The sequence below is a fragment of the Anopheles funestus genome, chromosome 3RL (assembly GCF_943734845.2).
Source record: "Anopheles funestus chromosome 3RL, idAnoFuneDA-416_04, whole genome shotgun sequence".
Lineage (NCBI taxonomy): Eukaryota > Metazoa > Arthropoda > Insecta > Diptera > Culicidae > Anopheles > Anopheles funestus.
In genome coordinates, this window is record NC_064599.1 from 74,284,381 (window position 1) to 74,296,508 (window position 12,128).

Sequence of the window (12,128 nt, forward strand, 5' to 3'; positions counted from 1 at the left end):
TGTGTGCCAAAAAGTGGAGCACCGTCCCAGTTCAGCCCAGTTTCAGTGACCGCAACGGTTTCTCCCCTCCTGTGCGACCACTTCCATCAGTACACTTTGTCACATAATTCTTCGCCTGCAGTTGGTTGGATGCCCGCTGCTCGATGGTCAGTGCACTGTAACGATCCTGGGAAAAAAGATGGCCGACCGTGAATGCCCACAGCAACATCGGCGCTTTGGTTCCAGTTCGGTAAGCTTTTGGTCGGCCCAATCGAACGATATAAATTTGAAACCCACTCAACTGTACCCGGACTGTACAGCCGGGGTTTTGCCGCGAACCTTCATGGCCGGAAACCCTACCGATGCCTGGGATTTTAGGGCAAATGGCCAAACGCTCACAAAAAGGATCGTATCCAGCGTTTCCCCACCGATCGGGGATCGATCGAGAGCTGAACCGGAAATTAATAATCGGCTGCAGTCGGGCTTTGCCCGGTGGTGGAATCATTTTTCTTTGCGCTACCTTTTTGTGTGCATTCGTTCTGGAGATTGTGCTTTGTGTGAGACGGTGTTCGCCTATCGAACGAAACCGTTCTCGCTTTCTAGCTGGTCGGGCTTCCGTGGGTGCGTCATTTCATGATAAAAGAAACACATAAAATACTCCCAACACACACAAAAAGAGATAGAGATACACAGCCAGACAGGCAGAGGGCTCAATACCTGATGTCTTTATCGTATTTGATTGATTCCCGCTTTCTACGTTATTGGATTTGTAGCATCATCGAGTGGCATCAATCTTGCTTAATCTTGTTTCTCTTTCGGCTGTCTTCGTTTGGAAGCTTTATATATCAATCCAAATTGAGGGAGTTTCGTTTTTTATTTTTATAACCTAACACATATTCAGCAAATTTCAAGAAGAATATTGCTGTGTACAGTAAAATAATATATTACAAAGTTACTTCTAGCGGTACAACAAAATGGCAAATTAAGCAATAGTGTACATAAACAGCTACATCCTGTATTTAAGTGGTACTTGCTGCCAACGCACCATTCAACTAGATGTCCAACAGCAGTACCAGATCGTCCAATGGCTCTGCTTTGTTTGGAGTGTTTTGTAGGAGAAATAGACACAGAAAAAATCTAAACAAACCTTCCACTATTTACGATCGTTAGTTCGATTGACACTCGGCCGTCCTACCTAGCGCGATCCGTTCGACGCACGACCACGCACTGTGCGTCTTCTCGGCTTACCTGGCGGCTGCTTAGGTGATCATGGCCACGAGCCCGGGTCGAGCATAAATCAGTGTCCGTTATGCGTGTCCCTGATGGCGTCATATGAATATTGAGTGGGATGAGTGGATCGTAGCTTTTCGTTTGGTGTTTTGCCTCGTAGGTAGGTGGGTAGGTCCGGTTGCCATTCTGTGTACCTTCTGTGGATGTTTAATACTGTACAGTTACAGCTAAAATACAAGCTATTAATCCACACCCTGGCAGTGTATGAAGGTTTTTGGTGCGAGACATCGGACGCTTAAAGACGGCTGCTTGATTAAAACATTAGCTGGAATATATGTATATGAAAGAAAAAGCAAACATTTCCTTTTTTGGATGAAAAAAGATTAAAAATCTTAACTAATCAGTCAGGAGTTTACGTTTGGTTTGTTGTAGAGTCTTATACGCTTAAAACATTAAAATCTCCCAGTCTAAGTACAAGCCACCGATTTTTATCACCATCTCGTTTTAACGGCAAAACAGAACCATGCTGGAGGAGCTTTTACAGCTCATAAAATCAAATCAATTAGAAGCTTCCAATTAACGATACAGCTAGTGATCGGGTTTTTTGTTGTGTGGTAAAGTTGGAAAAATTAGTTTTATAGCTGTTTAGAGATTTGTTCGTCCGTCGCAACCTATTCGAGCAAACGTCAAGACGCAAAGAGCGCAATGGGATTTAGGAGCTGTGTTTTCGGAAACGAGAACAAGTGCAGCAAATTAATACACTATATCACCGATCCCGACTCGACAATGATCCCGAACCGGGCGTCGCTTTTCGGAACGCGAACAGTTTATGACTATCCGGACCTAGACCGGACCGGAGCGATTCCTAGTGCGTTGGGTTTAGTACGAGTTTATACCCATTCGACGCTTCCTTAATGATCTATCTCAGAGACAGTGTTTGCACGAGCGTCTTGCTGTGCTAATGAGACACACCATATAAAAGCGGACTAGGCACAGCGGGCATCCCTAAAACCCGGGTTCGAGACGGTGCGACTGGAAGCGCACGTTAATGAAGAACGATACCGCACGAACGTACCGCGGGAGTAAATATGTATCGGGAAAGTGGTTTTCGTTCGGATCGGGTTCTAATGATGATTGGACGAAAAGTGTGAAATTTACCGATTTCGAAGCGTTTCCCGGTGCGTTGTGGTTTTGCTGTTTGGTCCGTTCGAACCCGGTTTGCGTGAGAAACGATCACTGAACTCATAAATTTATGCCTTGTTTGATTAAAAGCAAATTTCGTGGTACGGTTTAGGAAGGGGGAAATGAACTTCGAAATGGGTATAGGTAACGTTATAGGTTTAATCCGTAATTTATGGCTTAGCAATGAAATGCATCAGCAGTATGAAGGGAAATCGTTAAATTAGACAAAACATTAAAATCATCACCTATCGTGTTTTGTTGTTGTATGTTCTGGTAGTATATTGGAGAGTGATAAATGGCTGGAACTGTTACGATATACTCCGTAATCGGTGACAATTTAGTGACAAATTTGATGTAAATGATGCACTTTTTTAGCATTAGTTTGAAGGAATAATAATGATGGAGCAAAAAGCGGAATGATTTAAAAAATAAAAATAAATAGCTTGATATCATGCATCTGTTGACAACTAATGAATGTTTAAAGCGATGATAGGTTTGCGTACTGTTCACTTGAGTGTAATTATATTTTTAAAAAATCATTTTATTTAAATAAAGACGATTTGATTTCGATCTGAGCTATGAGATTTGAACAAAAATGGCCCAAGACATGGTTGATTCGATTTGTCGACAACCAGGCAATTCCTATTTTTTTTTCGGACTCCGATCTCTGGACTACGATTACAATCTACTTTTTAAAATCGATCCAAATAATAATATCCAAAAAATCAAATATTGAAATCGAAATAATCGAAATAATGAATTAAAGAACCCTTTGCACACCTATTTTTTTTAATAAAATAGAATAAATGGGTTCTCCACTTTCTGTCGTTCAAATCGTTCCTTTGTATTAAGTTTCATTCCAGAACGCCCATCACTAGTTTGTAGTTATTTGGGAATTTGAAATAGTTTACTAATTTGGTCTCAAAATGAAATTGTTCAATGATATTTCATAATAAAAAATAATTTATGATTCATTTTCCTTTTTTAACAAATATTTATTGATTGTTATTCCTGTTATACTTTCCACTGATAAGAGCTTTCTCATTCAAATTGGCTCCTCATTTACCTCTGGTAATGGTAGGCAAATCAAAACCATCTCCCCTATACCCATGATATACGCTGGGAACAGATTCATTTTTGTGTATTATTTTTACACACCCGCGGGAAAGTCCCGATCCCGATGCTCCAGTTCCTCGCTGTACCGTGTGTGTGCCCTCAGCCCGAACCGAGACGCGCAGCCTATCATTATCGCTTACATTTTGCGCAAAGGCGTTGGTCATCCGGTTCGATGAGACAGAAATGGGTGGAAAATTGGAAACTTTCTCAGGCTGCACTGCAATCGGTGAGAAAAGAGCAAAAAAAAACAGCAACAACAACACGCTCTTCCGCTCTTCCCATCGATTGGCCAGTCATCGATTTGCAAACTGTCAAACCAGAACGGTGCACTTGCGCTTCCTCTTTTGCCGCAGCATCCCGTCAGCAAAGTTTATCGCCGTGGGAAACGCTTTCTGCGCTGATTACACTCGCTTTGTGAGGATTCCTTCCGTACGCACTGCACCGTCTTCTTCTGCATTCCCATATCCTGCCAACCAGCCCGGTCACCTCCACCTGTTTCCTTGAGCGTTTTTTTTGGTTTGTTCCAGCTTCCGCGACGTTTGTCCGTTACGCTCGTTCGGCTTTCCTTGGTGGGTACGGGTCCTTTGGCAAACATAATTATCTCCTGGGCTGTGGGTTCCATTGCTTCCTTTTTCTTTGGCCCCATGATTACGTATCATACGGGAGGACGATGCGTTTCCCATCTCGCGGTTTTGGGGTCGAATTGTGGTTTGTTCATATTTTTCTCTGCTTTGTATTATAATTTCCTTTCCTTTTTCCACGCTTTTTTTCTTCACATTTCGGTCTGATTACTGGTAACACTTGTTTATCGTGCTGCTGACTACTGGAATCGGAAACAACCGCTTGTTCACTGTGGGAGCTGTTGCATTTTACGTTCATTCATGTTAAAAACAGCTTCATTTGCAGTGCACACAGGTAGTCACGAACAGGTTGATAAAAAAGCAAGGAAAAAAAGGATGTGGAAAGCGAAACAAAATTAAATCCGGTTTTATAAAACAGGATCTAGATACAGGTGCCGGGTTGTGACATTACTTTATCTCAGCTGTAAGTCATATAGATAGTACTATCTATCCGATGTTATCAGCTGTAGCTATAATTTCTTTTTCACCAAATTTCCTCCCCACAGTTAGTATCCTTTTTCGAGGGGTTTCACCACCACTTTCCTTCCTCCCAGCTGTTAGGCCATCAAATCATTCCACTCTGTGGGAAAAAGTGTGAGAATATTCCCAGCCATGAAGTTACTTTCAGTACCTCGAAAAAAAATATCAAAAACCACAAACCCCGTCCATCCCTTCGGTGGTTTTTATTTATTTTTCTGCGCTTGCATATGAAAAGTTGCATGATTAAATTACCGTCCACATGCGGAATCGGTCATGGGAATCAAAACCGGATCCACCGGGGCCGGAGGCTGGCCGGGGACGTTCGAGGGTCGTAAAAATTAATGCCCACGCGACACGCTGCTAGAAGCCCGGGGAAGTATTGGACAAACAGTTAGGAACGGAACTCCACACAAAAAGGCTGGGAAGGGGGAGTTTCGAGGGTTGTGTTTTTGTTTTTATTTCTGTTCCAACATTACTCTGTTACTCTTCTCAATTCAGGGTTTGATTTTATTTCGCTGCTTTGCACCGGAATATCATTTACTCCACTTTTCCCGAACCATCAATGTGGATGAGGGTAGTGTGGTTGATGAGTTCGCGACTACAAATGATAACGATGCAGCAGAGACAGAGAGAGAGAGAGAAAAGATAAAAAAGAGGATATGTGTGCACCAAACTGTATACACCTTCGGGCCTAATGTCTTTGCACATTTCCCCCTTATTACGGTTTCATTAGCGGGCAAAGTGAGCAAGAGCGGGAAAATGGAGTCTGCCGCCCCTCCCTTGGTTGGTATGTTCCTGTTACGACATTTTATTCTGATTACTTTCCCACTGTCGAGCGACCTGACCTGACCGTGTTGGATGTTGCATGTAGCACTGCTCAAGGGGATAATACGATTTATCTAGGGAGGGATGAACGAAACGCACACTGGGCTTCACCACACCTGCACAGGAGGGGGGCACTGATAACATTGTTCTTCTGCCCAGTTCATGGTGCTGCTGCTGCTGCTTATTGTTGCACCCGGGATGCAATGAGTTAGAAAGCTCGTCGAAACGTACGGGAGTAACATTCCAGTCAGTTCGTACGATTGTAGTATGCCCTCCAGCAAGAGTGTTGAAGTATGTATAGTTGTTTAGTGTATGTGTGTGTTTTATTTTATTTTCATGTAGTAATTTTAATGTTGAGTTTGAGTTACAACAGTACTGCTTCCCAAACACAAAGCCCTTCCAGGTGGGATGTGTTGGCGATGCGAATGTAGTACGTTAGTTGATATCTTCCACTCTAAATCTGTCATCTATGTTTATTTAATGTACCTGTTGTTGTCACCGGCAGTGTATTTAGATTGTGCACTGAAACGATGCTCAGTGCAATATAAATACCGTAGGAAGTGATCAGGAAAAATGTCCTTTTAGGAAAATAGTTCTAAAGCTGTGAAAAACGCCTAGAAGTATGCAATTATTTGTTTAAATAGTTGTTTTTACGCTTTGCAAATAGTTTATTAGGCTTATATTTTGAGTCTATTGTCTAAATCATATTTTATTTACTAGCTAATGAAGAGGATTGTATAAAATAGCTTTCAAAAATATAATACCATAAAGGTTAACACGCAGTAGAAAAGTAAGAATTTGCACCATATAATTATTTGCCATATATTATGGATTGTTTCAGTTTGTAACCTATCGAAACGGTTGCCTTATAGTTTCGGAATTTAGCACAAACCATTCAGGTTACATATTTGAGTAGCAACAACGAAAAAAACCAACCTTTTCGTGAAGATTTCGGACACGGCACAGTACGTTCTGGAGCTTCAGCTTTTCAGGGAACCGGTTTCCGGTTGGCGGTTGCACAAAACCGGATGTTAAACGAGAACGACACCGGCATAAATGTGAAGATGAAATCGTCGTCATTCATTAATTGATATCACCGGTCGTACCGGACTCGTGGCAGATCCGTAAAGCCGAGTTTACGTGACGGCAAAGCTAGTGCTCGCTCTCTCGCACTCGTGTGTTTTTTCCCGTTGAATATATTTGCCTGATGTCTTGCTTCTACTTGGAGATCCTCCAAGATGCTACATCAACATGCTGCGATCGCAACTTTGGCAACTAGCCCGACGTAACGGCGATAAACAAAAAAAAAAAGACTGTGGAACAACACAGGCCCACCGTACGCAAACGGATACGACGCAGTGTACGTGTGACGACGGTCAAGCTGCTGCTGAATTATAACTTCCGGTGCACGGTTGCGAAGCGAAGTGACTGAAAAGATAATGAGCAGCGAACCGCACCGGTACCGGTATATAGGATTCAGGGAACCCGGGAAGATGAAAACAAAAAAAAACAGAAATTATATTTTGATTCAATACACTGAAGCGAATGGTTCGGACCGAATTTTGGGCCGTACGGGTCGAGAAGGTTTTTGGTCAGTTTTGTTTTTGGTGAGCGAAATAATTTACAACCAGAGGTCCACTTTTACCAAAACAACTGCACTCGTGTCATGTCGCCACGCTGGTTTGAAGGTAAAGGCTTTGTTGTTGCGCTGTTTCGTGGCTAGCTTGTACAGTGAAGAGATCAAACGGTTGGGAAGCAAGGTTTGTGTTGGTTGGTGGCGTGGAATTTCGTATCGTTATCGTAATTTTTTGTTTTGAAAAACCACAGTAATGGTGTGATTGAAACCCACCGAAACAACCAGTCAGTAACAGTAACATCCGTTGCAAGATGAAGCCTACACGAGCAGATGGTGTTACATTGTATCGCGTGTATCCTGGCACGGACACGGTCAATATGGTTCTGGATGTGCGATAAACCCAGCGAAGGTGTGTTAATGAAAGTACTGTACCCAAAAACCGTGGGAATATGAGAGATTGTGTACTGTGAATACAGGTTCAAAGGTATCGAACATTGTCCTGGTTGTTTGTACAGTCGCGTGCTGTGTGTTTGGAGTCTGCAGAATTTGCTATTTTATGATAATTTTTTTCTTCACTAACCGAGGTAGAATTGATTGACGTGTGTTACTCTCGGAAAGACAAATAAACAAGGTAAATAAAGCTGATGCTAGTGATACAATGAGTACCCAACAATTGATATATCTGACTGACTAACCCAGATTGTGTGGATTGATTTGATTATTCAATTTTGGAGAGGATTTTGGTTTTTCCCCCATAAGTGGATTCTGTTGTGTTTGTCGATTCTACGAAACTATTCCAAGCCTCTCACGATAGTACTTTGAATTCAATGTAACAAAATCAATGCCTTTGCATTGTTCTTAAGGATTCCAACCCTTCGGATGGTGCTAAAATAATTGCTCTTAATCCGAACCCAATGCATCTTACATATTCCTTCGAGTTATGTATGAAGTAGCTGTGTATGGCAGCGAGCAAGCCGGGTTCTGGTGTAGTGCGATGCTACAGGGACATTCCTTTTGGAGTTGCATTGTGCAGTGGTGTTGGCGTTCTTTTGTGTTTATCCCCTCTCCCCCCTACTCCCCATTGTGTGACCAAATCCTTATCTAATCCTTGCCAGATAATTGTAACTGTAACCATGTGCTGTGATTGTCTCTTTACAGTAATCCCCATGCTGCTGTGCAACGCTCAGCAGAAGTTCCGCATCGTGCCGAGGGATCTGCAGGTGCTGGAAGGCACGGAGGCATTGCTTCGGTGCGAGATCTACAATCTAGTCGGTGCTGTGCAGTGGACAAAGGATGGCTTTGCGCTCGGTAAGTGTGATTGCTCTGTCTCCGTACTTTGAAGTAGTTTTTTTTCCACCGCATTTACTTGGATGGAAATTTAACCTACATACTGTGGCAAAGATGTGTGTTTGCTGTGCGGTTCTTTAGCTTATGCTGATGCTGCTGTTTTTGCTACATTTTGCTGTCGATTTGCTTACCCACCCCCCCAAAAAACCAATTGGTTAGTATTGTTCCTTTTGTTGACGTTTTCCTTTTTGGCAGGATTTTCCCACACCATACCGGGGTACCCGCGGTACTCGGTGCTGGCCGATCGGAATCTCGGCATCTACAATCTGCGAATATCGAACGCATCGATCGAGGACGATGCCGAATACCAGTGCCAAGTCGGACCGGCGAAATTCAACTCAGCCATCCGTGCCAATGCTCGACTCACCGTAATATGTAAGTATTACTGTCAAGCTGTTCCATTTTCTATTCCATTTACATTGGTACGTAGCGAAATTAGGTACAGATATTAGAATTCCTAGGTCTTTGCAATGCTGTCATTGTGAATGAAAATAACTCATTTCACAACGACTAGGCAAAGTGAATCAGAGTTTGTCTGGTTTAATGCTGTTGGAAAAGCGTTTGGAAAAAATTGTTAATTAATGTTAATTTTATCGATTAAAGAGAATTCAATTTCCAATAGGATACTGTAAACAGAACCACATGATTATATTTTAATTAAAAATTAAATAAATTCATAACGACACCGGATACTTGCGTGATGAAATGATATTGTACTGTACTGTGTACGCAACTTTATTGGAAGTAATTAACACTAATGAATAGTAATGATATCAGAACGTTAAGAACCACAAACTTGCCTAGCACAAACTGTGGTTTTGGTTAGATGAATTGATTTTATAGTTACCGTTGTTTACTCACTGTTATCAGGAGCTACAACCACTAAGCGGTATTGGCTTACGGTTGGAGTACTTTCAACTATTTCAAACTGAGCACTGTCGATTTAGAAGATCTAAAATATCTCTACGAGTTGGATCACTCGGTATCTTTGGAATGACTTGGCCATTCTGGTAAGTTTGAGTCTTTAGACGATAATGAGGACGTCGTACAACTTTACGTCATCCATTGCTCTTTGGACTCAACAATTAACTGCAGCAGTTTTTGTCAGTTTTTAGAAGCATCTATATTTTGAAGTCGTTTCTTATTTTAAGAAGAAAATAGGTCTTATGGAACTTCGCAATTCATGCTTAAGTTAAAATAATATCCTCTAGATATAAAATGAGAATATGGGAGTTAGTAGTCTAGCGCTGACTTATGTTGAGTAAATGATGCTTCTGTTGTTGATTGTTGATCCAAGATCAGCGGAAGTTTTAGACGACTTTAAAAGTGCGGTGCGAAACCTCGTCCCTGCGTACTGGGACATTCGTCAGCATATCCTCTAGCGGATCTTTTCTTGTTAATCTCCACGGCAATATTGTTAGGAATATATCAAGACCTGCACTGACTGATAGAAGATGATATTCTAAATTATCACCTCAAAGACGGGAGAATTGAAGAGGAGAAAAGCCAGTGTTTTACGTCGAACATTACGAAACCCCTGGTTAGCTTGGACATATTTGGAGAGGAGTTGAGCTTACGTCCAGAGCTCATCGCCTTACGCTCGTAACTCTATCTTATGATGTTTTCTAGTAGTAAGTTAAGTATCTTATACACAATCTGACTTCTATTGACTTAAAGAGTTCATAACCTTCTTCTGCCTGGACACAGAAGCATTTATGATGCGTAAATGAATTCAAAGCATATTCCAATAGATTTTCCTGCCTTGAATCATTTTCCGAATAGATTTTATTGTTTCATTCCGTCAAAGTATTTATAAGTCTTCATTTTTACCAAGCCAATCACCTGCATTTCTCGTGTTGTAAAGTGTTACTCATCCTTTTCCAACTCTTGATATTCTCATGCAAAAGTATCCAATATTAATAAAGCTCACCATCTTCACATTTTATCCTCGCACTGTTGAATGCACTTTAATATGCATGTTAAGACTGGGTCCAACATTCCGAGCACAAAACCATCTGGATGGTCGTATTTCAGCGGAATCCGTCCAACTGTTTTTTGCGGGCCGGGACGATGGAAATTGTTGCACCCACGCACGTACCCCACGTTGGTAGGAAGGAGTTGTAAACTTATTGGTCTATTGTTTCGCTTCTGGTGCAGCCACCTAGACACATAAAACTTCCCCCATTGCAATATAGTTTGAATTCGTGCACCGTAGCGTCTTGTGCCATCTCGCCCCGTTTTGTACTTCATTGCACCGGTCGGGTCTTGTTGGTTTGGAGTGAAGAACTTTAAGCATCCGAGCACTGTGGAAAGAAGCCGTATCCCCGCCGGTTGCAGTGCACACAATACAGCCGGGATGTCCTGTGATGCTAGCTGTGATGCTGTTTTGCACAGTTACGGATGCATGCTTTCAATGAAAATTCCTTGAAATTATTTAATAACAAGTAAACTTTATCCTGCTCGGCACCCCACAGCACAGCACGGCACTCTTGGCCGTCGTAATTTATCTTACGTGAAGTACGTGACGTGTCGTTACCGAGCATCAGGTAACGCTTACCGACGAAAGGAAACTGTCGGCTGAGTACTCCCCGGCTGGATGCACTATACACTTGGCCCTCATTGGCCGGATCGGCCAGCAGGAAAGAAGTAAAAGTATCGCCGCTTGACAGGCGGTTCTTGTAGAGCATATTTTTCAAACCCCTCCCTTACCCGGTTGAACTCGGGTTTTTTTGTATTTTAGGGTGGGCCGGGGGGCTCACTTGGGACCGCTAACGCTACGGAAGAACCTTGCGCAAAAAGCTACAACAATGGTACGTACCTTTTTGTGAACGCTCCGGTAAAACCGGTTTTGAACCGTCCCAAAATGTGGCAACAGTTTTAGCATTCTAGTGTCGTCGCCGCACGGATGGTTCTTCTTCCTTGTTCCGGCACTGAAATTATGCATCATCAAGGGCACATATGAAGGAATAGTGGATAAAACTTTTTCAAGCATCCTGTCCGCCAACTTCAACTATCTCCAACACGTTGCCGGTGCTTCCATGTGTACCGGTTGTGGTGGGGGGAAAATCTATTTGAAATATGAAAAATACATGATCTAAGTTATGTATGACGGCGTGTTGAGCAGGTATCTGGTATTGTTTCCAAAAACGCAACGAACCCCGGGCCGTGTATCAAACCTTCCGGTGTAAAAGCGGGGAAAATTTTCAAGCAGTTCCGTGTACCGAGGATGATCCATTTTTCCAACCGAATTATGTACGACATGGTACTTCAGGGTGGCTAACTTGAAGCCGCTTCCTTGAATGTGAAACTTGGGGTTAAACTTCCGTTTGACATGGTTTCGCAAATATTTTTTTTTTGAAGCGAATCGAACCATTATTCCTCGAACTAAGGAGTTTGAAACTTTAGGCAGCAACTACTACCGGTGTGGTCTAACTATTTATGTACGCTGTGGAATTGTAATTGAAGGGTAAAGTTTTCCATCAAAGATGAAAAGATGAACAGATGAATATATATAAAAATAGAATACAAAAGTGTAGCATTTGAAAAGAAAACAAGATGCAACAATAAAAAATACATTGCATCGTTTGAAATTCACAACACATGAACGGCCATTTGTAGCAAACAAAGGGGAGAAAAAAAGAAAACAGAAACAGGATTAAATCGTTTTCGAAATTCCGTACCGTAAGATCAATTTCATGCTAAATTTCATTCCAAATGGTTTTCAATTACTTTTTCATCAATCTCACCTATTCCACCTCATACCTCCACTGGCC

The 12,128-nt window shown here is 42.0% G+C and overlaps 1 protein-coding gene across 3 annotated transcripts in view; it reads left to right on the forward strand.

Annotated features, from left to right (window-relative positions):
* LOC125766956 (nephrin-like) overlaps positions 1–12,128 on the forward strand; it is an 80,427-nt gene that overhangs the window by 34,471 nt on the left and 33,828 nt on the right. For all 3 annotated transcript variants that reach the window (XM_049433085.1, XM_049433087.1, XM_049433086.1), the window contains exons 4-5: positions 8,167–8,316; positions 8,551–8,730. In XM_049433085.1, coding sequence (XP_049289042.1) covers positions 8,167–8,316; positions 8,551–8,730 — 330 coding nt within the window. The remainder of the gene's footprint in view (positions 1–8,166; positions 8,317–8,550; positions 8,731–12,128) is intronic.